The sequence below is a fragment of the Centroberyx gerrardi genome, chromosome 7, assembly GCF_048128805.1.
Source record: "Centroberyx gerrardi isolate f3 chromosome 7, fCenGer3.hap1.cur.20231027, whole genome shotgun sequence".
NCBI lineage: Eukaryota > Metazoa > Chordata > Actinopteri > Beryciformes > Berycidae > Centroberyx > Centroberyx gerrardi.
This window is the reverse complement of record NC_136003.1, coordinates 27,117,349-27,144,763: the sequence shown is the minus strand read 5'-3', so window position 1 is coordinate 27,144,763 and position 27,415 is coordinate 27,117,349. Positions and strand designations below refer to the sequence as shown.

Below are 27,415 nucleotides of genomic sequence, written 5' to 3'. Positions count from 1 at the left end.
GATAAAGTATTTACATATATGAAGCTGCAACGCAAAGAGGAACGGAAAATCTAACTGCACACATGCACAGTAACTGGATTTTGAAACGTTGATTTCCTCATGTAGTCAACAGTACAGTGCCTGTTTTTCTTCACATCTGAAATATGGGTAGGCTACACACTGCTGCCACCAACATTGATGGTTATTTAAAGCAGCATTAAGTAAGACATATATCGACCTCTATCAGCGAACAGTAGGAATTGCAAGGAGGTATTGTGTTGTTGCAATTCCTAGCCCCACCTCCATGTAACACGTTGACGTTACAAAACTGAAAAAAAAAAAAGAAATCTATCCATCAGTAATTCTGTCCCTTTCCTGACGGACCAGTGTGGCTGCAGCTTCACCTGATCAAAATAGCTGATACATTTGGCACTAGGCAATACATTAACGTTACTAATAAAACAAATATATATAACAAAATATCGATAAATATCTATTTTATTTGTATTTCATATTTAAATATGCGAATTGTAATTTTTGGTCAATGTTACATCCTTACTACCGGATCTCGGCTTCTACGGCTACCTCCCTGTTTCTCTCTCTCTCTCTCTCTCTCTCAAGAAGAAGCAGACTATACAGTATAAATTAAATAAGAAACTGACCTGGAAAACCTCCAGTCATCCCAACCTTATACCAGGCTTTCTCTGTTTTATCTTTGTTTTGATTGTACTGTTGTGATCGCCACTATTTTTTCCAAAACAAACGTAGGAATGCCTCTGATTGTCAATGTAACAGGGACCTGTATGGACACTGGTGTTGTGTGTGTGTGTGTGTGTGTGGTGGAGAGAGCTTTACCTATTTACAGTGAATTGGTTGTAGTGGGTTAATTGAACAGTGCATTGTGTGGCCCACTCCACTGCATATTTAAACAGCCAGATGTAGCAAACAGAGGCTCTCCCTGTGCTCTGTGTGACCAGTCTCCCTGTGCTCTGTGTAGGCCGAGGTCCACTTACCTGTCTGAAGACCAAGTTGATGTCCCGAGAGCTGTGGTTGGGAAGCAGCCTGACTACTGGGGTACTAAGAGACAATCTGAGCGGCACGACCAGCAAATCCAACCGCAACCACCTGAGAAGCAGGAAACAACCCCTAACAGTGGGCCTCGAGCCTAAAGAGTATGTCTACAAGCATAATATTTTTCCACACTTGATCTAACCAGTGGATATTGGCAGGTGGAGGTTTCCCCTGCAGACAGAGAAAAAACAGGTTTTACCACACCCATGGGTTTATTTGAGTTTACCCGGATGCCCTTTGGCCTGTCTAATGCACTGGTTATATTTCAAAGACTCATGCATATGTGTCTTTATTGATTTACTTAGATGATGTGATAATATTCTCCCCAGACTTTGACACTCACTTGGCCCATTTGGATTCAATACTTGGTAAACTGTCTAAACATGGCCTTAAATTAAAGTCTAACAAATGTTGTTTTCTGAAAAAGGAAGTGCAATACCTGGGACGCCGGATTTGAACCAAAGGAATTGCTCCAGATCCCAATAAGGTAAAATGCATCCACGATTGGCCTACTCCAAAAACTGTAAAACAACTACAGTCTTTCCTTGGCCTAGCGGGATATTACCGCAGGTTTGTGAAGGACTTTGTTAAGATTGTTAGCCCACTGAATCAGATGTTAGTCCAGAAGAACACTAAGACTCAGGGTCACCTGTCCCTCACCAAATGGAATACAGCTTGTGAGGACGCTTTTAATGCTTTGAAAAAGGCCCTAAACACTGCACCAATCCTGGCATATGCTGATTTTGACCTCCCTTTCATCCTGTATACAGATGCCAGTAATCGAGGCCTTGGAGCTGTGCTTGCCCAGGTTCAGGATGAGAAGGAAAGTGTAATTGGATTTGCTAGTAGAAGTTTGAGCCCCTCAGAAAAAAAATGATTAAAAAAAACAGCTCCGGATAATAATCCCCTAGTGCACTTAAACTCAAGCAAAGATGGGCAGCACGCCTGGCAAGTTTTCAGTTTGAAATGAAGTATAGGCCAAGACGCCTTAACCAGAGTGCAGATGCACTGTCCCGTTTTTCACCAGACTTGGAAGTGCCAGAGTCGGAAGAAGAAAGAAGAGAGGGGGTGGAAATTCCATCCATTTCCTATGTCGAAGCTCAGTTGGCCAGAGCAATGTGCATCGGAGCAGAAAGAGAGAGGACCAGGGAAGGGACTGCTGAGATACGACACTTGGGATGCCCCTGTTTCCTGAACGCACACCAGCCCAGTGGCAAAGTCTTCAGGAGAAGGATCCAACCTTGAGAACAGTGTTGTTTTACCTGCAAAGGGGCTACCGACCAAGATAGATACAGTTTAGATAGATGCAGCTTATTTATGTCACTCCTAAACATATAGATAAAACAGCAAAAAAAAAAACACATTACCCCAATAAAAAAGAGGTTGAGGACCACTCACTTAGAGTTATGAGACACAGGCTAAAAATAAATACACATAAAAAATACTACATAATGTGTGTGTGTATATACATATACACACACACACACACACACACACATATATATATATATATAGACACAAATATACACACATAAGTACATACATTTGTGCAGATACATAGATACATACATACATACATACACACACACACACACACACAGAATAGAGGTCATATAAAACAATCTTAGTGCATTGCATTGCACTTGCATTATAAAATTTAGACACTCATGAACGTCTTCTGTTAAGGATGAGGTGGCAGGCTTTGGCACATTCGTTGATACAATGTTTACTAGCTAAAATTACACACAATTTATTTAAATCATCATACTCATTAACATTTGCAACATGGTTTGAAAGTTGAAAAAATAATTGAGAACAAATGTCTGTATAGAGTTCACAGTGTAGGAGTACATGGGCTTCCGATTCAATAGAACCATCATTACACAGGGCACAGAACTGTCTATTAGGTGGGGTGTTTGTGTACCTACCAGTTTCTATAGCTAAAGGTGCAACTCCACATCTGAATTTAGCAAAGGTGCTTCTGTGCTGCCTTGATAAGATACTTTGTACATACGGCTCTGTATCAAAAGTACATTTAAATAGGCAATAAGTGCGCAGTTTGTTACCCTCAGGTTTATTTATTAACTGAAACATTTCTGTTCGTCACTCTCTGCCACTGCAATGTCAAAATTCTTTAAGTCATTTCTTGAATAGACTATCTGTGCGGGCAAGGTGGGACCTATGCAAAGACCTAAAAAAAGTTCTCACCATGTACATACAGTATATTTTTTTACATTAGTCAATTGGAAAGCCCACAGAAACACACGTTTACAGAGTTGCCTGTCAGTCATGCTACAAAGCCTCTGCCAATTCTTAAAAATACATGACCACTGGCGTTGCCATAGAGTTTTCCAACCCATATCACCCTGTATGGCAGCAGTTGAGGTGTATTTACCAACTCCTAGATAAAATCTGCATGCTCAGTTAAAGACAGCATTGACACCAGAATAGCTTTTGTAACCCCAGACAGCAGCAGCATATGTCAGAATGGGTAAAACCAGAGATTCAAACAGTTTGGTGAAACATGTAAAAGGGAGGCCACCCATAGATTTACATTTGGCTATAATATCACCCAGAGCTCTATTTACATGCATTGCCAGATGCTTAACAGTTTTGTCATAGTTTAAAAACTCTGTTAGGATCAGCCCCAAATATGTATACTCCTTAACGTCTTCCAGTGCTGAAGGGCCACATGAAAATCTGAACAAAGTTAAGGGAACTGGTGGGTTTCTAAAATGCACCACCTTTGTTTTGTCAACATTTATGTTCAGTTTCCAATCCTGACACCAGTTATGGACAAGGTCTAACATCTCCTGTAATTCTTCTTCAGTTTCAGAAATTAAGACAATGTCATCTGCATATAAGAGGATGGATATTTTTTCATTATCTATACAGACACCCTTACCTAAGGCTTTGATTGACAGAGAAAGATCATTTATGTACATAGAAAACACAATGGGGGATAAAATACAACCTTGTTTTACTCCAATATCAACTGGGAACCAGTCTGTAAGACAGCCATTGACACGGACACAACACTTCACCTTTTCATACATAGCAATACGACAATTCAAGATGTTGCCATTTAGGCCCAGTAATGACAGTTTATCCCAGAGCAAGTTCCAGTCAATATGGTCAAAAGCTTTAGAGAAATCAATGAAGGAGCAGAAATTTGGCTTCTTTAGGTTCTTCCTAGAGTCTATAATTGTGGTTAAGGTGGCAATGTGATCCAGACAACTCAGTTTCTTTCTGAACCCATTTTGTTCGTCTGCTATGATGTTGTTGGTCTCAGCCCATTCAGAGATGCGATTAAATAACACACTACAAAACAGCTTATACACAGCAGAGGTCAAAGTAATGCCCCGATAGTTTAAAGGGATTCTTTTATCTTTTCCCCCAGTTTAGGGATAGGATTGATGATCCCATATTTCCACATCTCTGGGATTACACCGTGTAGAAGACATTGATTATCATTCATTCATTCATTCATTCATTTCATCTTCATTGCAGACTCATGGTCCATGGTCCATGATTCAAAAGCTTATGCAGGATATTCAGTGCATTAACATTTTTCAGCACATCAACTGGTAACCCATCATAACCATAACCTTTCTTAGCTGTTTGAAGGATTTTTACAATCCCATTCTCACTAATATGTTGGTTCAGGGGGAAGTCAGGGTTAGAGTGTGCATTGTCTCTGGTCCGGGTCCTGGAGTCACTATGATGGGCGGATTGAAAGAGGCCGGCCAACAAATTTTTCCAAGTCTCTAAAACAGTTTTTTTGTCAATTTGAATAGACCCATCAGGCCCGTGGACCTCCCAGGGGATGTGATGCATTTGCTACCAACACCAAGCTGGTTGACATGCCGCCAGAAGGCCCTTGGGTCAGTGCTCTCGAGTTCTTGAATATTTTCCTGCTGTAGTTTCCAGTGGCGCCTTTTACTAGCTTGGACTGATCGGTCGAGCAGCCTCTGTGCGTCCCTCATTGCAGCTTTAGCCCTCACCTTTACAGGACCAGGAGGGCAAGATGTCCATTCCTTCTCCACTGAGCACAGACCAGAGACAGATTGGCCATCTGGAAGTTCTGAACGGTCCAGAACGGCCGCGCACACATAGCTAAAATCTGAATGACAGAGTTCTTATTATTTCTGAGTCAGATAGTTATATCGACAGTCGCCACAGAGGGCGCTAATGGAACCATTTGGTTCCTGAGCCTCAAAACACCCAAAGAAGTAGCGACCAGAAGTCAGATCGTGAGCTACAGTCAGACGGTTAGGTATAGGCTGATTATCAAAACCAAGAACGCCAAGCCAATACTTGTGTCCTTGTGGAGAATGTTCTTCCCAAGTCGTCTTGGGGAGAACGTTCTTCTCATCAAAGCAAGCACAGAGAAGCTTCCTTGCAATTTGAGATGGACTGTGTGCTTCACACCACGTGCATGATTAATTAAGACACACAGCTTAATTTTCCCAGCTGTTAACCGGCTTTGTACTGTAGACTACAGCACTGCTTGCCGTTGTCGCAATAAATCTTGGGGCTTTAAATTCGTCCTTGTCGGTCAAGTCACCATCCGATGCATCCTCGATATTTTGAGGTTGGCAAGGAAACTTCCGGGGTTTCTATCCATCCTCCATCCTGTCGTTCATTTGATTTGGAGTTAGATATTACGTAAACGCATCACGGAGGACACAAGAACGCACAAGAACACGTATTGATAATCAGCCACTTGCTTTCAAATGTAATTTTTTTTGCCACGAAAAAACACTAAACAAATATGACGGTTGGAATGATGATGGGATCATTTCAAGGTAGAATGGTGGTTTATCTATATTGTTGGTGTTTACAGACAATTAAAACATTGATTTCTCTTACTCTGTTGATTTCATAGCCAATCAAGGTTAACAATGCGACTTGGTTTAAGATTAGAAATTTCAGCGGGAAGATTGATACAGGTGGTGCAGGAAAGCAGCCAGTAATTCTATATTGGGCTTCTTGTCAATTTAGCCTAATTACCATATTAATTTGGTAGCATTTGGTTAGTGTCAACACTAATTTTGAATGTTGATTAAATGGAATTGACAATCTTGAGTAAAAGTCTTGCAATTGTGTAGGCTACTTGATTTTTCCCCCCCATTGGCATAGGCAGCAAAAATATTCTCCTGTCAGGTCTATGGTTATAACAGTATCACGATATTGGCTTATGTAAGGCACATGAAAATTCATAAAAATACAAATTTTTATGCACTTTCACTTTTCAATCTTTTTAATCTTGCACTGTCTTTTTATCTGTCTTTATTTGTATTAATGTAAATCACTTTGAATTGCCGTTGTGTATGAAATGTGCTATATAAATAAACTTGCCCTGCCTTGCCTTTCAACTGGCCAGATAGCCTGTCTAAGAGTTCTGATCGATGAATATTTGCATTGCAGAAAGCAAGCCTTTCCTGATCACCCAGTAAAGCCCAAACATCATTATGTCAGTCATTATCCAGAGCTCATAGTCCAGTTTGGGCCACTTATTCGTCTGTGGACATTAAGATTTGAGAGCAAACACATATTTTAAACAGTGTTTGAGGAAATTGCGTAACTTTAAGAATCCAAGCTCTACTCTTGCAGAGAATCAGCTTCTACAGGCTTTTCTGAGTGCTGGCAACTTCTTCCCTCCAGCTGTTTTAGTTGAGAAGGCACAGTTTTTCTCAGGCGACTACAATGATGACATTAGAGAAGCAGTTGCCATCATAATTTTGAGGCTGTAAACACTCCGATAGCCCATGAAGTGACTGTGAAGGGTACAAAATACAAAAAGAACATGTTCATTGTGATTGTGATGATGATGAGGGGCTTGTAGTCGGAAAAATCAAAGTGGTTCTCGTTCATAAGGATTCAGCAGTGTTAATCAGGAGAACCTGCTTGATTACTACCCCTTGCCTGAGTACACTGTCCATGGCACACCAGTGATAATTCTTCAATATCATTATTCATTATTTCCCTTTATTCCAGAATAATGACTACCTTGAGTGAAGAAATCAAGGGGATCATCTGCAAGACCTTGCCAAATCTCTCTGAAGAGACCCAGTGGCAAATCATTTCTAAGCTTCAGAGCTGTGGCTTGGAGTCAAAAGAAGATCTGAAATACGTACAGCAGAAAGACATTGCTGATCTGTTACCTGTCATTTAGCTCCGAAAACTCCTGGATGCATTTAAATTAGGTCATGTATGTTAATTCAGTGTGGCATTTAAGTAGGGATGCATCAATACTTATACTAGTATCTGGTATCAGGGTGATACCGTACTAAAATAGGGTACAGGTATAGACAACTGGTATAGAATTTACCCAGAAACATTCTGATACCAAGAGTCACATGTAACATGACAGAAACCATAGTGAGTTTAATTTGTGCATTTTTCACAAACATTCAGTTCTCCAATGGTGTAAAATTTCACGATTAAGATTTCACCTCAGTCATATTTTATCTAATGGCATTGAGCTAATGGTTTTCTTTATGTTGCTTATTAATAGTAATGGATCAGATCAGTACTCCGTATTGGACAATACTTTTACTGGAAACAGTTACTCAAAATGCATTGCTCTCTCTCTCTCTTCTCTTCTCTCTCTCAATCGCGAAATCTATCTTGCTATCATAGTATGTCGGACAGTATCTGTCTGAGATAGCTGCCAGTGGATAGGCTTGAGGCCGGACTGCTATGAATCGCCATGCAAATTCAAAAAGTGCTAAAGACTGCGATTCATAGGGGCCGGACACCAGGCCATTTTTGAGGTCGATACAGATGTCCAAAATTCTCCCACCCATATCGGCCAATACCAATACACATTTTTGTAAGAATGTTAGTACAAATGCAGGTGCAAAACAAGTTAAGCTTATCAGATATGCCAAATATAAGACAATTAAGTGGTTTGTGATGGCACACTTTGGAGAAAACCTAACAGGGCTGGTCCTTCTTACAGAAGTGTTTTTTTAATTTGAATGCCATATTTATTTATTCACAGCAGATTGGCTAAGGATGCTTGCTCTTTTTGAGCAATGCCCAGCCTCATCCTCAAACTTTTACACACTTCCAGACCTGGGAGCTGCCCAGTTCAACTGTGGTCTTCTAGTGTTGGCCAATAACCAGTTCCACTGGAGCAGTTAGGGGTTCATTGCCTACTCAAAGGCATTGTGACAGTAAATAGTGGGGGAGGGGACAGCATTTAACTTCCCCTTCTTAGATTTTCCCGGCTAGTGCAGGAATTTGAACGGATTACCTTTTGTTCACAAGCCCACTTCTGTCTCTAGGTTACTTTCACCCAGTGTTTTCTGATTCTTAACCTTTTTGTTTATATTCCTCCTTAAAAACCATATTATGGTATTCATAATATGGATGTCTTTGTCTGTTCCCTACAGGTGTCTGCCACCGCAGCTGATGTTGAGACGACCCTCACTCTACCTGCAAGTCCTCGCCTGATACTGCTTGGCGCTTTGAGGGCCGTGTCATATCTGAGGGCATCAGACCAACCGTTTTGACGGGACTTGCTTCTGTGTTTGCAATCTACTATATATTCAACCTTCAGTACCAAGAACAGGCTGCCTGTACTCTGGAATTCATTCAGAGGTAAGACTCCTTTCATCTCCTTGTCGTCATTATAGTTCTTTTGGACACTTGCAATTGTTGAAACCTGAATATCCACAAATCATTACTTTGCACACTTAAAGGGATAGTTTGGATCTTTTAACATAAAATGGTATTACTTAATAACTGGTACTGACATGGACATTAGTTCAGGCAGGCAGTCCTGTGATCAGAAATCTCCCAGCCAAATGAGCAGCAGAACATGGGGTCAGGTAACAAAAACATGTTAAGCCACAACACAACACACAAAAAAACATTAACCATTCACAAGAGAATACAACATATATTGAATAGTTCTGCTACTTGATGCTCCTGTCCGATCTCTCTATACCTTGAAAATATTTTCTTTGTTGAATTACGCCAGTGTATTACTATGCAGTGGAGCTGGTTCACATATCACGCCGCCTACAAGCTTGAATAGAGGCGTAATATGTGAACTGGCTCCAGTGCGTAGTAATACACTGGCAATTTTCAACAAAGACAATAGTTCCAAGATAGAGAGGTCTGATAGGAAAATAAAGCAGCGGAATTACACAAAATACCTCATGATATCAGTACAGGATAGTACTCATATCACCTTATGTTAGAAAACCCAAACTATCCCTTTAAGACTACAAAGTGTTATCTAATAGTTTTCCATTCAGTCTCTGATCTTAGACTATTCTGATTTCAGGCGCTTCATTGGTATCAATCCAGAGAGAGGAACAAAGGCCGGCCGGGGCAAGGTCTCTAAGAAGACAGGTACGATCGTCCAGAAGAAGTCTGCCACAGTCAATCCACAAGTCTCACCACTACTGAAGAACCTCCTTGACTTTGAATGGGACTTCATATAAGTCAGTGAGCTCTCTCTCTCTCTCTCTCTCTCTCTCTCTCCCTGTTTCTCCCACCACTGTCTGCTGGTATCATTGCTGTGGCTTGGTGTTTACTTGCTGAACTGCTGATCTGGCCCTGCGTCTCTCTCTCTCTCTCGCTCTCTCTCTCTCTCTTTCTCTCTCTCTCTCTCTCTCTCTCTCTCTCCATGTGTTTTTTTGACAGACTGAAGTTGCCACATTAAGCCACAAGATACTTTGGTGTAGTGATTTTTACCAACACACAAAACAGACAAAACAGTCACATATGCTCAAAAGTGAGGCCTGGAATTATCTGCTTTATAACCATTGATTATGCATTGTTATACTTCCCGATTCTAGAGTTATTTTGATTAATTATTGTGTTTGTTGCTATTTTACAGGGGCAGCACTGGAGTAAATCTAGGGAGAGGAACAACGACCAGCCAGGTAATGGTCATCCCTAACTGACCCAGAAGATTCCTCATTGAATCAGGACTTCAGACTCTTCCTGAAGTTAAGCATGCACCTACCTCACAGGACTCTTTTAAGAGGTAAAAAGAGCCCGAACAGTTCGTTTTTCAAATGTTCCTAATGATGCATATTTTCAAAATGTTGTTAGTGATACATATTTTCTAAATGTTCTTAGTAATGCATATTTTCAAAATGTTTTTAATACTACAGTAGAGTTCTTATGTACAGTACATTTGTTATGACTCTGGTCATTTGTGTTGTTGTGTGGGTTAACAGCTCTCTTCTCTCCTCTTCAATGTGTGCATTCCAGTGTGTGCATTCAGTGTGTGTGTGATGAGATTCAGGTGTTGGTGTTCTCCTGGATTGGTTTAGGGGACGGGATTGCTGCTGTCTGATTGGCTAATGTGGAGGATTTAAACCAGCTGAGGCCAACTTGCCTCCCCCTCGCTCACTCCCATTTCCAACAAGGGAGGCCGCCCTGCTGAATCGTTGAGCTGTGTGTTTCTTTAGCTGGTAGTATTGTGAGCAGGCCTAACTTGTGGGTTCCGATGTAGAAATCTCTAGGATGTGTTAGATACTTTGTAAAACTTGTAGATCTGTTTTACTGTGCACTGTGAATAGTCTACACTAAATTAACAGTAAGTAGGAGTGAGAAGCCCTTTCTTTTTGTAATCATTTTTCTCCTGTTTGTTTGGTTAGGAGTTAGGTTAAAGCCTTGTCTTTTGTTTCAACTTTATTTCTTTTGTTAGGGAAGTTTAGGGTTTTTGAATTAGAATTGTTTTGTTTGTTATTTTGGGCATGGCTCAGCTCCAAAGCCTTAAAAAATAAAACTGCTACATTGTGAACGTTGGTTGTGGTGCGGCTGACCATTCTTGGGAGTGGGAAGGGGGGGGGGGGGGGCACACCGAACGTGTTGGGTCCTGGTTTCCCTTAGACCAGGGGCGTAACACATTGCAGTATATGTTGATATTGTAGATATTTTAAACTGCTTTTTAAGAAAGAACGTGCATACTTCACAGGATTCTTTATAGGTGAAGCACTTATTTCCTCTTATAGCAATCATTTAGAAGGAGTTACAACTCATTTCATGTCTCAGGTTTTTCACGTTTGGTAAGGGGCAGTCCCTGACCTGCAATGTAAAGAATTTTAGTTTATTGCCATTGTTCTTCTGAGCAGACACTATTAGGCAGTTTTTATTTTGCTGCTCAAAATCTCTTTGGTTTGTTTCTCTGGGTCTTCCAACTGTTTTTTGTTTTAACAGTATCAGTATTTATGTTGACACTGCCTTTTTGAATAAAAGTCTGTTTGATACTTGTGATTATATACTTGATCAATTGCTTATTTTGCATAATTTTCTTAATGCATATTTTTAAGTAGATAGTCCACAGAAAATAAGGTTTTAACATGAATTGCATTGAAGATTGATATTTTAGATATTCTAAACTGCTAAATTGAGTTATTGTATTATCAGTACTGCCTGTCTACACCAAACAGTGAGAATTTAAAGTAATCCGCTGGCAACCCCCTAACCAGTATGTTACTGTAAATTATAAACACAGAAATATACTGCATTTCATTTTTACAGTAATAGACTGTGAAATCATTCAACAGTATGAATACTGTAGAATTATAGTAGGCTATATTGCTGGTGACTGTGCTGCCAGTAATTTACTGTTATTTGACAGTAAAATTCTTTACAGTGTGGTTTGTCGCCAGAGAAAGTAACATCGTCTCATCAGTCGTCTTTTTGTCTTTTTATCTGGACAGGTTTAAGTTTGGAGAAAGCCAAAGGTATCAACCCATAATGTAATGTCTGTTGCCAAACATGGTGGTGGATTTGTAATGGTATGGCGCCATCTGCTGGGAGTCATTTTACAGGACCAGAAGCACCCTAGGGTGCAAACACTGCTCCCTCACATTGTTCCCATATTCCAACAGGATAGCGCCCCCAAACACACTGCTAAACAAATTCAAGAGTGGTTTCATGAACAGCAGGATGAAGCCGAACTCCTTCCACGGCCCTGATCAGCAGATCTAAACATCACTGAACCTTCATGGGAAATAGATTTCCACCTCCTTCATCCCTCAAAGAACTGGAGGCTTTCCTTCTTGAAGAAAACTCCAATATCCACCGCACACAGTTCAACACCTGGAAGACGATATTACAAGCAGTGTTGAAGCCCTTCTGGAGGCAAAGGATGGTCCTTCTCATTATTAGCTACTTGATATTCATCTATTGTTATTTTACAGTGTTTCTGCTATTTTGCCCCTAACTCAGCTCATCCTAACCGTTCTAGGAGGATGATTTAGCCAACAACTCTGTTTTGCTCAGATTACACCTTCCACTTCAAAAGTCTCTTGATCCCCTTCAGTTATCTCACTCTCTCTGAATGGAGCTGACTGGACACCAAATGCCAACCAGTCACTCATAAATCTCAAGCTTTGAAAGGAGTATGATTATTATAATGATGACTGATGTATTCCCTCCTCACTAGGCCTCACAGAAGGGGAGCTCTGCCTTGTGAGGCAAGGCCAGGCTTCAAAAGCCAAATTTGTGGCAGTGGCCATAATTTAACCTGAGTCCAAAACTGATTTTGCAGTTTTTATCACTAAAATGGAAACCAAAGAACAAGCAAAAATCCCCGCAAACACATTTGGATGTAATATCTAAAAATATTTCGCATCAGGGGAGCTTTCAGGACCAGTGTTCCCTCTGTGTGCGTCTGTGCAAAATAGTTTGGTGTCTTACATCTAATAATTTATCACACTGACCAAATAATGATATCTTGTCAGTCATCAGTCATTTCTCCTCTTTGTCCCCAGAAATTTAGTGGACATAAGAAAGTTTAGAAATTGATGATATTAGATGCAGGGACTTTGCCTTTGCTTCGAGTACCACCAACCCCCATCCCCACCCCATATGTGAAGATGAGATGTGAGATGAAATATTGGCCTATCTCTCACGCTGGGATTTCCCTGAATTTCGTCTGGTACAAATTACACATTACTAAAGCTAACTGGATTGGATTGAAAAATACAGGTCCTGTACAGGCCCACAGCGCATGTGAAATGAAATACAGTAGCCTAGCTTTGTTCATAGGGGAGCTACTTCATAAAAAAGAAGAAGAAGCAGACTATGCAGTATAAATTAAATAAGAAACTGACCTGGAAAACCTCCAGTCATCCCAATGTTATACCAGGCTGTCTCCGTTTTATCTTTGTTTTGGTCGTACCGTTGTGTCTGTGATATACATAACTGATTACCATACGCGTGTGTGAGAGTGTTTTACTTAGCCTACTGCAGCAGATCTGGTATGCCTCTGTCAGCAGATTTGCCACAACTCCAGAAACTGGAAACTGACGGTACCCCATCATCAACAAATCCTATGAAAATAACAAAATCAACAATGCGTTTGCTCTACTCCCATTACTTTCCGACTTCCCATGTTCCCTTTTTAGCCTTCAAACCGGAAGTCATTGGCTCCAATTGTAAGCTAAAAACCTTTAAATACAGCTCACAAAGACATAGTTTCAATTTTAAAAATCGCTAACTGTTCCCATGAAAAGTCAGGCTGTTGTAGTTATTACCAAATCAGATTCAAATGGGAACGAATTCTTCATTACGACGGGGACTATTTTCGGTGCTACAGAACTACTTTCCTGAGATCGAAAACGTGTTTACAGCCGGCTTATTAAGTTGTTTGAGGAAAAAGTCGGCCGGCCCGGTGCATCGTGATGATGAAATATGTTGCCCAGATCAACGGCATGGCTCTGTGACGTGTTTTTAATATTTTTTTTAATACAGTGGAGTTCTATGGCTACTGGGACATGGCTGCATTGGGCATCGGCTACATGGACGAGACTTGTTAGCATAACAAATTGCTGATTTTGTTATTTTCATAGGATTTGTTGACGGTAAGAAATGCATTAAAAAACACCGGCCTTATCCTTTAAGGAGGGCAATTTCTGTACTATGTCAAGCTCTAAATCTGGTTGAAATTTCTCAAAGATGTTATGACACAAAAGCTAAAAGCTGGGTTGATACAACATTCTCTAAAACCTTTGATAAAAATGAAAGTTTTGAAATGGGCCTAAAATTGTTAAGAACAGAGGGATCAAGGTTTGGTTTCTTTAAACACAGCATGTTTAAAAACATAGGAAAAATGCCTTTCTCTAAAGAGCTATTAATAACCGATAAAATACGTGGCCCACCTGTGTTAATAACCTCTTGAAGAAATTTAGTGGGGATAATATCAAGGATGCACATGGTTGATTTCATGTGGGATATAGTTTCAAATAAAAATGACAGTGATACAGGTTCAAAATTGCTAAAATAATTATAGATGTCCCTATTGGCATGTATAACTCTAGTGAGTGAGTGTACAGTAAATAAACCTGTGCTACCTATTCCTGTGCTTTATGATCCAGAGATAGAAATTTGTAGTTAATAATAATAACTTTATTTGTATAGCACTTTTCTAAAAGCAAAGTTTACAAAGTGCTTTACATACAATAAAAAAACCCAAAATCAATGATGCAGAATTTACCACAATCAAATAAATAAAACAGTTGAATAATAAACATAAATAAATAAAAAATCCGAAAACCCCAGCCTCCTGCCAAATCTGCGCACAGAACAGCCCCCATCCCCCAAGACAACAACCGACCGATGAGTCTGCAGAGACGAGCACCGCCTCCGACGGACCAGCCAGCCCAACCGCCCGATCCAAACCCCATCGAGCACCCGCGGGAACAGCCCGACCGCAAGGCCCGCGAGAAGCGCCCCCACAAGCCAACCGCACCCATGGCAAGCGCCACAGGAGGCACGGGGCAAAGCCCCACCCGAACATCCCAAGAACCCGACAGCCAGAACGCCCAAGGTCCGCAAAGCCACCACCGCCGCACACAGAGGACTCCCCGATGAGCAGAAAGACCGAAGAACAGAACAGCCACCCGAAACAGAGACAGCAGTCCACAACACCATCAACTGGGTAATCCCGGAGTAAAGGGCATTACAGTAGTCAAGCCGAGAAGAAATAAAAGCGTGGATGAACTTTTCAAGGTCTGAGTATGATAAAAATGATCTAATTTTAGTGATGTTTCTCAGCTGAAGGAAATATGATTGCACAACTCTCGTCACTTGACCATCAAAGGAAAGGTCAGAATCCAAAAGCACTCACAAATTACTGGCGGTATGTTTAATGTTGGCAGATAAGCTTCCAAGATGACTCTGAAAAAAACTGATGGAATTTGGGGGGCCGATTAAAATGATCTCAGATTTAGCATCATGTAGCTGGAGGAAATTCTGTGTCATCCAGCATTTAATGTCATTGAGACAAGCCATAATTTGGGGTAAGTTACCTGCTTCACCGGGTTTAAGTGGTACATAGAGCTGGGTATCATCTGCATAGCAATGGAACTGGATATTATGATGACCAATAATTTTACCAAGAGGGAGCATGTACATAGAAAACAATAGAGGACCTAAAATTGACCCTTGAGGAACACCACAAGTGAAAGGGGCAACAGAGGAAGAGGCCTCTCCAACTACAACCGAGAAAGTTCTGTCAGAAAGGTATGAGCGAAGCCAATCCAAGTCCCTAATGCCAACCCATTTTTCAAAACGGTTGAGTAAGATGTTATGGTCAACCGTATCAAAAGCTGAGCTCAAATCAAGGAGGATTAAAACTGAACAGGCACCTGAATCAGCAGCAAGCAATACTGTAGGTCATTAGTGACCTTTACAAGAGCTGTTTCTGTGCTGTGCAGGGCCCGGAAGCCTGATTGAAATTCCTCAAAAATGTCATTTCTATTCATAAAACTAATCAATTGTGAGGAAACAATCTTTTCAATAATTTTTGATAGAAAGGGTAACTTAGAAATTGGTCTAAAACATTTTAAAACAAGAGGGTCCAAGGATGATTTCTTTAGTAAGGGTTGAACTATTGCATGTTTCAGGCGGGAGGGGAAAGAGCCGGTGGATAGTGAGCTGTTGACAATCGAAAGAATATTAGGGCCGACAGTCTGGAAAACTTCTTTCAAGAACCTGGCAGGGATAATGTCAAGTGAGCAGGACGAGGATTTCATGCGCACAATGGTTTCCTCTAAGTTCAGCAGAGAGATTTGATTAAAATGGGTCAACAAGGCAAGGGGTTCAAAACAGATACAGAGGTCTCTAGTAATAGGGGAAATCTGGAGCCGGATTTCCTCTATTTTATTAATAAAATGGAGAAGAAACTCTTCACATTTTTATGGAGTGGCCTCAATCGGTTGAGAAGGAGGGGGGCTGATCACTGAATTAATGGTCTGAAATAGGACCCTGGGATTGGCAGGCAGGCAGGCAGGAGTGAGAGTGAGTTACTATGGTTACGGGGATGCTCTGTGTCTGTCGCTCTGAAACTTTCTCGCGATTCCCAATAATAGGTTTTTAGGTTAGTATGCCTATGCAAAATCATGAATGTAAGTACCTCAATGCTGAAATCTAGTAATATAACATAATTTTACATTTTTGGTTAACAGGGTTGCTGTTTCTTGACTTAATCCAAAAGGTTAGGTGGAGTAGAAATGCAGGAAATTTGTTTTAAATTACTATTTTTTTTTTTCTGGGGGAGGACCCCCAGACCCGCCCGGCAATTGTGTATCTTACCGAGAGCGGATGCAAGTAAGAGGCTTGGGAGCAGGAGGAGGGAGCAAGGTATTAAAAAAATAAATTTAAAAAAGTTATGTAATTGCACTGATAAAATAGATCTCACATAATTTTATGACACTACATTATACCTCATTTGAATAAAATATGTACTAAAATTTACAAAAGTGTGTAGGCTACAACTTTGTGTTGCTCGCCTGTTTCAGAGATGGTACTACTCATATTTTTCAACTCATCACTTCTGAGTACAATCCTCAAAGTATGTATCATTGAATGACAAATATAAGGCATATATAGTGAAACAAGCTTCATAATGGCAAAAGGAGTATAAAATAAGAAGAGGAAAAAAATACAATGGACATCTGATCATTAGAGTGAATTGAGTAAAATGGTTATGGTATGGTATGAAAATCACAGTTAATTAAGAATTCCTCAAAGAGACATTTTGATGATACAACGGATGATCATAAGTGATTTCTAGCTATAAGTGTGAATTAATTGCCACACGTGTGTTGACATCAGATTGATCTAAATATGATTTTAGAGTTAGCAAAAAGCCACAATGTGATTGTTGCCACAAATAATAACAGAGATAACAATAATCTAATCACTGACTGTGCTACTGTATAATGCAAAACTATTTTTCTTTCACTTTCTCCTCCACTGGATCAGATGGAAATTTCATTTCTCTGTGTTTTTTATCTCCCTCTCTGGATAAAATGACATCTCCAGAATAGTTTGGTTCTTCTCTGATGTCAGCACGCCTTCACCCAGGGAGTCATGGATCCTCTGCCATGAGTCCAGCTCAGAGCGCCAAAGTGCAGCTCTGGCTCTGATGAACTGTGAGACATCACTCTTGCTGCCTTTGGCCAGACTGATGCTGTCTTTGCAGATGAAGAAGATGTCCAAGCCAATGAAAAGGGCATTGAGCGTGATGAAACCAGCTCTGGCTGACTTGGAGAGGGCAAGAGGCCCTTTGGCTACTGCCTGTCCTATGTCTGGGATGTCTGAGGCCACCTTGGGCACATTACGTAATGCTTTACCTTCCTGGATGGCCACCTTGCTAGCACTTGTAATCAGCTCTTCACTTTTCAACATCTTCACAGCGGAGACGCCATCAACAATGGAATCAATGCCTTTTCCAATAGCACCAGCATTAGTAAGCACCTTGCCTACTCCCAGGGCCACATCCACATTACTCACTTCCATTCTGGTGACTGTTTGACTGGACACCTCCTCTAGACAATCCTGGAGACTCTGCACATCCTCCATAAAGCTTTGGAAGACTTCATTGGCTTTCTTTTGGTGTTTACGATTGACTCCAATCTCTGTGCCTGCAGTGACTGCGCTGTTGACTCCACTGGTTATTCCCATCCCAACTCCAGTCATGGTCAGCGCTAAAGACACCCCAGCTGTTACAGGGGCTAACGCCAGCCCAACGATGGTAAGCACACCGCCAATCACCCCCACCGAGCTGCCTGTCACACTGGAGATCTTCGCCCCCTTCTTCATCCTGTCGAGTTGGACAGCACTTTCCTCCAGGTTGGTTAGGAACTCAAGCATCCTGGGTTGTCGCTGGCTGAACTCACTGATGAAGCCAGAACTTGACACTTCCTGGAACAAGAACACTAGCCTAAAGTCCTGGTCCATCCTGACAAAGAGAAAAGAGATTGGAGGAAAGTTTTCATTCATTTCATTCAATTCCAGTGCTCTGACATGTATAGAACCTTATATCATTATTGAAATGTTAGGCAAGCTAGCTATTTTATGCAGTGGCGTGTCCAGGCCATTTTGACTGGGGTGGCCGAGGTGGGGCACAGACTCAAGCAAGGGTGGCACTGAGCGGCATTTAGGAAGGATGTAGGCAGGTCCCACTGTTGTGTGGGTGTTGAAAGGAAGTGTTTTAATCGCTTTTTGGATTCAGCTGTTGGGGATTGTGTTTGCCTTATGTGTTTATAGCCGACCTGCTGGACAGCAGCGCTCCCGGCTATCTGGAGGTATGAAAGCTCTACGGTGAAGTGATGAAATTTTGAGCACAAGGCTACAGAAGAGATTTAGGGCCACATGAAAAAAATATTTGAGTTCTGAGGTTAATCTCAGAATTCTGAGAAGAAAGTCAGATTCCTGACTTTCTTCCTCAGAATTCTGACTTCTTCTCAGAAATCTAACTTTAAACTCAGAATTCTGATTCTATTCTCAGAATTATGAGATTCTCAGAACTCAAATACATTTTTCACGTGTAGCCCTAATCCTCTTCCGTACAAGGCCCAGGTTGAAAAGAACCAGAATTATCAGGCATCACTGTCTACTGTATGCATATAAAAAATGTAGGCTACTAACATTACCTCTTGGTTTTTATCTTCAGGTGCGTGCTGCATTTATCTTTGCCATTCAGTTTGGTCAGGCATAGTTGTTTTTTTTTGTCACATTAAAAAAATCCGTAATTTCCGTATTCTCTTTGCTCCCCTTGGTGTGTTTCTTGGAACACAGGAGCATAGTTTTTGGAAAAAAAAAAATCCACTGGCTTGATGGTCCCGCCTCTAACATCATCAGCCAATCACAACTCAGGATACTGGTGTGGCACCTGGGGTGGTCAATCATATTTCAGGGGTGGCCCTGGCCACCCCGTAGACACGCCCTTGATTTTATGCTGATTAATAACTGCCAAAGACTTCCAGTGTATATGAAATTGTACACCCCAAAAAGCCACACTTGATGAAAATATTATGAGAATATCTACCTAGTTTCACAATTTTCTACAAAGTTGTTCTATTGTGGCTTCAAGGAAAACAACACCGCAAACATACGGTAGGAGCGCCAAGGGCCTCTGAGTGGAAATAATAAACAAAGTTTGGGTGTCAGGAGTTACTATGCCAAAATTTGGTCATGAATCATTGCACAATAATTTTAAAAACTACGACTGTAAGAGGATGACTCTCTGTTGGCTCCACGCTTCACCCCCTCGGTGTTGGGAGCTTTTTGTGAAGGGAGTTCTTAAAATCAAAAACTTTGAAAATGAGTTGTTGAATGAAAAGCCTGAAAATTAGCCAGTTAGTGCACTCTATTTATTTGCAAAAGCTGAGGTAACTATGGCTGCAGAGAGGAATGCCACTGTCAAAACTGTAATGGACAACGACATTTTCAACCACATTTTATCAGTCTACACTTCATTCTTGTATGAACCACAATACCCTGCAGAGCAGTGATGGACTGGAATATAAAAATGGCCCTGGAAATTTGGCCCAAACTGACCCACCATAACTGACCCACAGATACTCAACCTACCTTTAGAATTAGTTTTTCTTAAAATATAGTACAAAAACACTCTTATATCTGGGGGAAAATTCTGACCCCAACTTATAGCATTTCAGAACCCCTCATCACCTCAATTGTCAATTGTTGCAGAAAACAATAATGTTGCTTTGTTTGGTTTAATCCATTGCAACTAAAGGAAACTTTGGCTCTTGGGCATCCATAATTTTGTACAGGTCAGTTTGATATTTCTTTAATGGAAACGACTTACACATTAAAATGAAGCTCAATCAATTATATATTTTTTGTAATTATGTTTGAAGATATGGTGAAGTATAAACAAAATGTCCCAAAGGATCATGCTGACCAGATTTGCATCACGATAGCTGGTGACAATAACTGATAACACTCTGAATAACTGTGTTGAAACAAGATCTGGGCCCAACCAGATCATACATGAGTAATGCTTACCTGATTTCAACAAGCTGATTCATATGACAAAGCATACTTTGTATGTCGTCTTCAGACAAATCCACAGCAAGGTGAACCACCGTTTCATTAGTCATCTTCTGCCAGAAGTCACTGATAGAGCTGTGAAAGGAAAGATTACAGTTAATTTCTAGATATTGTGTCGTGTCTTTTGTACAATTTGTATATTATTTCAGGGAAAACAATGCATGAACTGTCAACTTACCTTTTCTCTATCCTCTCACAGATTTCCTGGGTGATGCGTATGTATTTGTCCAACTGAAATGCCAACACTTGCACATTGTGGAGGCTGGGAAGGAAGAAGACACTTGCATCTCTCTTAAACTCGAGGAGCAGCGGGCAGACCAGCCTTGCAGCAGTGATGACAGCCTGAACACTGTCATGGCTGATCCTTCGGGGCAGCTGTAGGACCTGGTTCTTCTCCATGAACACATGCAGCGAGGTGACCGCCAGCCTCTCCACAGCATCCAGGAAGTAGTCAAGCTTCTCCAAGCCACCCAGAGTATTCTTCAACACAACAGCCAGCTCCTTCTCCAGCTCTTCACGCCTGCTGTCTGCAGTCAGGCTCAGCTTGCTCTTCGTGTATTGTAGCAGGGCCTCAGCTGTGTTCTCAGACTTCGTTACATGGTCGAAGCTCAGGTCGATTCTCTCATCCCTGTCTTTGATGTCCATCATCATGTTCACCTCTGTCTCCCTCTCTAGAATCCATTTAGGGAGCCTGTCACTGAATTCTCTCACTGTGTCAATGTGGCTGAGGGTATCTGAGGCGTACCGGCACAAAGCCTCCTGCAGTTCCTCTCTGCAACACAAAACAACATTGATAAATTTACTTTTGAAATCAAAGTTTTAAAACGTCATTCTGGCTATTTTTGACCTGGACCCTATTTCTCATCTTTTTCCATCTTACCGATTGATTCTGACCAAAATTTCATCAGTTGATTCACTATAGATCTACTTAAGTCTTGCTTGTCCAGCTCAACAATCCAGTGTGTGAATATAATCTTGCAAAAGTTTTTTTTTCTGGACTAAAGTGCTTGGAGTTGGGACACATTTTTTTCGGCCTCATAGGGGAGCTAGGCGTGTGTGTGCGCGCGCGCGCGCGCGCGAGCGAGCAGTTATATATCAGCATACCCCCGCGCACGCAGCAACTCACCTACCACCAAATTGTTTCGAATTCTGTGGGAAACCATTATTCTAATCAAATTTTTTGTTTGATTAGATTTATTATTATCATTATTAAGAGAGAGACTATTGCACCCAAGTTTAACTGTGTAGCCTTAGGTAAAAATGAGTGGATTTCAGTCATTTTTAAAATGCTACACTGAGTAAATAAAACAATCAGTTGAATGAGATACTGACACATTTAAGATGACAACAATCTGTAGACCTAACAAATAGGCTACACATAATAAATACTATAACTCTTTATTTGCTCATATTTTCTTAATCCTGGCTCAGCAGTTGTTTAAAAATTAAAAACATAGCTTACCTGGCCACATACACCTGTTCGTCTCCTTGTGGCTTCATCTTATTAGCTGCGTGGATAAAATAAAATAAGTCGAGTTAAGAAATCTTAAGCTTTACAGGCTACAAAACACGTCCTCGTCCGTGAACAGTGAACTGAACATACTCTGAAGTAACTTGGTAAGTGAAACAATGAATCTTGTAAGGAAATATTCGACGGGTGAAAGCTCAGCTGTGTTGAGTTTCGTTTTCTTTTGTCACGTCTAAACATTGAACCACACCCACTCCTGTGACTGTCTACAACCCGTTCAAGGCTCACAGTCATAAGTTGAGAACACGAACGAGCCCACAGTGATAAATATGTATTTCTATGATACGCAGAGTTGCAGAAATGTGACGTTTAGGGAGCGCAGAGTCGAGGCTGTTCCAACAACTAATGATAAAAGTGATTTTATTGTTTGGCATTCTCTGTAAATAATTTGTATTACTGCATGGTTCAGATTTCAGTCTTTGTTTAATTTTTTTTATTTACCACGATTTTTGTTTTTAATCCATTAAATGATCAGTTCTGCATGCCTGATGCGCATTTCCTCCTCTTCGTCGCTGCAGCACAAAACAACTTTGTCGTTTGATTTCTAAAATGCAACAACAGCCACTCAAAAAGTTGCTTTTGTTACAGCATCTATTTTGTTATTATTTCCCAACGAAAAGCACTTGAATGCGCAGACAAGTTGTATCGGCTACTTACGACTTTGTAAGTAGAAAGGCGGAGTTTACGAGCAGCGCTTGAAGGCAGCATGAATCAGGAAAGCAGAGAATAGCGTCACATATACAGAGTCAACACACACTAATGCAAATGTCATGCCAGTGAAATTGGTGAGTTAATTACCACGGTTTTACTTTTAATGATGTGCCTCACTCACTGCACCTACACCTGGTATGTGTTTAACTTAACTCTGATAACTTTGACCTTATAGCACATGCTTGTAAATGGAATGAAAATAGGACGTTTTTTAATGTTATTTTCCAGTATACATTTTAAATCACTAAAATTTATGAAAATGTGATTTTTCATAAAATTTTTGTGAGGCCCTAAAATGAGTAAATAAGTCCACGTCCCAGTCTTTGCTTCATTTATTTTCTATCTAGTGCTCCTAATTCATTAAATTGTAATTGTTTTTATTCATTTATTTATTTTACTTTGTCACTTTGTACCATTTTGTAACCTATACATAGTATTATAACCTTTGGTGTGTATATTGTTGCAAGAATGTTAACTATCTTGTTTTGTATATTTCTTTGTGTTCATTTAATACAAATATTTTTTACAATTTGGCTACAATGTTGTACATTTCATCCTGTTTGCTGTTGAACATTTCATTGTCTCAATTATTTAACGGTTCAAAATCATTCAGTAGCCCAGTCCAACTGTTGCACTGATTGGACTGCAGGACCAGACTGGACCACAAGCTCTAGACTCAGTTACCCAGAATGCCCCTGAAATAACATGCAAGTAGTGACAAAAATTACACTGTATGAACAACAGAGGCTGAACATATTTCATATTCAGTGATGGGGGAATGACCAAAAAAGTAATGAATTATATTAATTCCCTTACATTCCCTTGGTAAAATCAAAGTAGTGGGAATACTTTCATCCAGAGAAAGTCAACTTTTCTACCATTTCTCATCTAAGCAGCTCGGTGTCTCCATGCCAACCGAGAGGACACTTTACAGGATTGTGATGATAATCTGATATTTAGAGGGGAGTGATAGGGGCGATAACAAAAGTAACAACTTATTTTTGGATTAGTAACTGTGAAGTTACTACTGAAACTGAAATAGTAATTCATTACACTACTTGTGACAAGTAATGATATTTGACACATTACCATGTTACCAGCCAACACTGTCTCCACTTTGAAAGAGCTCTAACAATCACAACTTTTATAGTTTTCAAAGCCAAGGCTGAGGCCAAATAGTGAGCGTCTGAGTTTCAGGTGAATTAAAAACTGCAAATTACTGTGGTGAGGGGAGCAGTCTGGAAAATCATGACAACATGCCAAACAGAGACACACCTTGAACCAACACTTCTGTGACACACTTTCAACAAAAACTGTATGTTGACCTTAACAAGCTGGTATTTATGGCAGGGCCGCCATTCAGAAACTGCTTCCAAGACCAACAAACAAAGACAGATAACCTGCAGTGTAAAGAGAAGAAAACCTCTGAGCAGCAGAGAAAGTAACAACGTCTTTTTCCTACATCTGGACAGGTTTAAGTTTGGAGAAAGCCAAAGGTATCAATCCATAATGTAATGTCTGTTGCCAAACATGGTGGTGGATCTGTAATGGTATGGCGCCATCTGCTGGGAGTCATTTTATAGGACCAGAAGCACCCTAGGGTGCAAACACCATTCCCTCATGATGTGAACAGGATAACGCCACCATACACACCGCTAAACAAATGTAAGAGTGGTTTCATGAACAGCAGGATGAAGCCAAACTCCTTCCATGGCCCCGATCAGCAGGTCTAAACATCACTGAACCTTCATGGGAAATAGATTTCCTCCACTTTCATCCCACAAAGAACTGGAGGCTTTCCGTCTCGAAGAAAGCTCCAATATCCACCGCACACAGTTCAGCACTTGGTAGACGGTATTACACGCAGGATTGAAGCTGCTCTGCAGGCCGAGGGTGGCCTATACTCCTTATTAGCTACTTGATATTCATGTATTGTTATTTTACATACATGTTAATTTGCCCCTAACTTTTTTAGCCCATCCTAACCATTCTAGGAAGATGATTTAACCAACAACTCTGTTTTTCTCAGATTACACCTTCCACTTCAAAAGTCTCTTGATCCCCTTCAGTTATCTCAGTCTTTCTGAATGGAGCTGACTGGACACCAACAGCTGATACCCTGTTCGTTCAAATGCCAACCAGTCACTCATAAATCTCAAGCTTTGAAAGGAGTATGATTATTATAATGATGATTGATGAATTCCCTCCTCACTAGGCCTAACTTAAAGGGAAAGCTGCTGTGTAAGGCAAGGCCAGGCTTCAAAAGCCAAATTAATTAATTAATTATTATTATTATCATTATTTATTTACTAATTTAACCTATATTCTATAAATATGATGTGACATTTTAAGAGCTATCTTTGCCATGTTTTGACATATGGCAAGCATAAATGTACCAGTCATAAAACCAGAAAGCCTTTGTTTAACCTTTACAAGTCATGGCTCAGCACCCAATGTCACCCATACTGCTACACTGATGCCCTTGTCAGACTGTAGTTTTAGTTATCCAAACATTTCTCAGAGGCAGAGCTGGAGGCAGAAATGATCTCATTGGTTGAGTTAAAACTCAGTGGGCGGAGCCAAGAGCTACAGTTTTTTTCATAGTGCAAGTTGGCTGGCAAACTCCAGTGGCAAAGAAGGAATTGTCAAAATATAAATAAAATATAAATGGGATGACTTATTTTTTTCATTCTTGACCATGACAGTCATGGATCTTGGAAGGTCAGCAGGCTGTAGCTAACCAGCTTGACAGCCATAGGCTAGTATGGCCTACATAACTTAGGTTAGCTAGCTAGTTAGTACGGCTAAATTGTGTTTTTTCAGTTAGTAGCAGAGTATTAGTCTTCATAATATTAGCTCCCTCCTCTTGCCTTTTTCACTTGGCTTCAGTCTAATGTTACTTAGACCGAAAAACTGATTCTTTGGCTCCGCCCACTGAGGTTTAACTCAACCAATGAGATTACTTCTGCTTTCAGAGCAGCTCTGCCTCCAAGAAATGCTTGTAGAACTAAAACTCCAATCTGAAATTCCTGGGGTGCTGCAGGTAAAAATGACAAGCCTGAAGGATGCTATAGGCCTATCTTGCACTGTTAGTCAGCAGGATGATATTAATGAAATGCAGTTCAATATTCAAACTGGCTTTGAGTCTCTTTTGATATAAAAATATAATAGTGTCCAAAAACTGACATTTTTGTACATCAAGGCACAGTAATATCATTGGAACATGACAGTTAACATCATCCTAGCTTAAACAGTTCATAAATTAGAGGCCTATTATAAGCCTATAAACTCTTCTGCTTTTAAACTAAATAGAAGCCTGTTTTTGGAGCATACTAACAAAGTGTAGATTCATATAGTTTATAAAATACATTTGGATTAAATGATAAATCAAATGCCTCTACTAAACCTGGCTGTGAGAGGCTAGCTTGATAGGCTGGAAGGACCCCTAATTAGATAACCCATAAGCACTGCTAATGTCAGTGGACATATTAAGACATCACTCACACACACACACACACACACACACACGCACACACACACACACGGGCATGTGAACAGTGGTGTGTATAGGGGGTAAGGCGGGCTCTGCACTGTTTCCATGGAAACAGGGCATCCAGCACATCTGTATTTCTTCCCCACTGATCTCAGTTCGCTCTTCACACAAACCACAGGAGCCTGGCACTGTGGCAGAGCGCTCATTACCAACTGGTCTCAGATCAGACCCCAGTGAGACATAATGAGCAGTTGGAGCTCAATGTGAAGCTGAACTGTCAGAAAGGCAATAATTTAAGATCTGATAAAGGCCACTGGCTTACCAGTACAGACTTTCTAGAATATTAACCCATATTCTGTCTGTCTGTCCCGCTCTCTTATCGGGACTTGGAGAGAAGAAGACGTTTGAATTAAAATGTGAGGAAGTGAGTGGCTGCTGTAAATTGAAAACATATTGATTCCCAGACCTGTTGCTGTTCTCTAGATGAATGTGAGAGAGAATGGTGAATTACATGGAAACGAGTAATAAAATAAGCTGATATGATTTAAATGTAGTGGCTCTATAAATCTTTCACATAAAGACACAGACTCAGTGAATGAACCAGAGAACCTTGACTGATACAGTAAGTAAAAGTAGAGAAATAAAGAAAAAGGGCATTCATTTATTTTTTCAAGCCACCTTTCCATTCACTACATCTGCCTTGTCCCTATGAGGAAAGAAAGAAAGAAAGAAAGAAAGAAATAACAAAGGAAGAAAAAAAGAAGGACAGAAAGAAGAGAGAGAGAAGAAAGAAAAAGAAAGAAAAGAGAGAGAAACAGAAAGGAAGGAGAGAGAAAGGAGAGAGAATGAAAGAAAGAAAGAAAGAAAGAAGGAAAGAAAGAAGAGAGAAAGAAGAAAAGAAAGAAAAGAAAGAAAAGAGAGAGAAACAGAAAGGAAGGAAAGAGAAAGAAAGGAGAGAGAGAATGAATGAAAGAAAGAAAGACGTGTTAGCATTGATCACTCTCTTCTTGAGCAGAAAGAAAGCAAGAAAGAAAAAGAAAAGACAGAAAGAAAGAAAGATAGAAAGAAAGAAAGGAAGAACAAAAGAAAGAAAGGAGAGAGAAACAGAAAGAAATAAAGAAAAAAGGAGAGAGAAGGAAAGAAAGAAAAGGCGTGTGCGATGGAGTTGTTAGCATTGATCACTCTCTTCTTGAGCTCGCCTGCCTGTTAGAAGCAGGAACATGAGCAGAAATAAAATGGAAACAGACAGACGGTAAGTCAGAAGTGAGTAGCTGTCAGTTTGACTCGCG

General features: G+C 40.4%; 2 protein-coding genes across 2 annotated transcripts in view; both read right to left on the bottom strand.

Moving 5' to 3' along the window:
* The window catches only part of LOC139918286 (uncharacterized), a 46,227-nt gene extending 24,197 nt beyond the window's left edge, over positions 1–22,030 (bottom strand). Inside the window, exon 1 of the mRNA XM_078284651.1 lies at positions 21,989–22,030. The gene's annotated coding sequence lies outside the window, so the exon portion shown is untranslated. The remainder of the gene's footprint in view (positions 1–21,988) is intronic.
* LOC139918285 (uncharacterized) lies at positions 16,887–21,163 on the bottom strand. Its single transcript, XM_078284654.1, has 3 exons — positions 20,573–21,163; positions 20,350–20,469; positions 16,887–18,277 (listed from the first exon to the last, which is right to left on the bottom strand). Exons 1-3 carry the CDS (start codon positions 21,043–21,045, stop codon positions 17,308–17,310), a joined length of 1,563 nt encoding a protein of 520 aa, XP_078140780.1. The 5' UTR covers positions 21,046–21,163; the 3' UTR covers positions 16,887–17,307.
* Positions 22,031–27,415: the final 5,385 nt, after the last annotated feature.

What these genes read in the sequence shown, in the direction of transcription:
- LOC139918285 (XM_078284654.1), bottom strand. Translation starts at nt 21,045, where the DNA reads ATGATGATGGACATCAAAGACAGGGATGAGAGAATCGACCTGAGCTTC. An exon ending in TGTGAGAGGATAGAGAAAAG is followed by an intron (nt 20,470 to 20,572) that starts GTAAGTTGACAG and finishes TTCCTTTCACAG; the next exon opens with CTCTATCAGTGACTTCTGGC. An exon ending in AATCAGCTTGTTGAAATCAG is followed by an intron (nt 18,278 to 20,349) that starts GTAAGCATTACT and finishes TCTCTTTGTCAG; the next exon opens with GATGGACCAGGACTTTAGGC.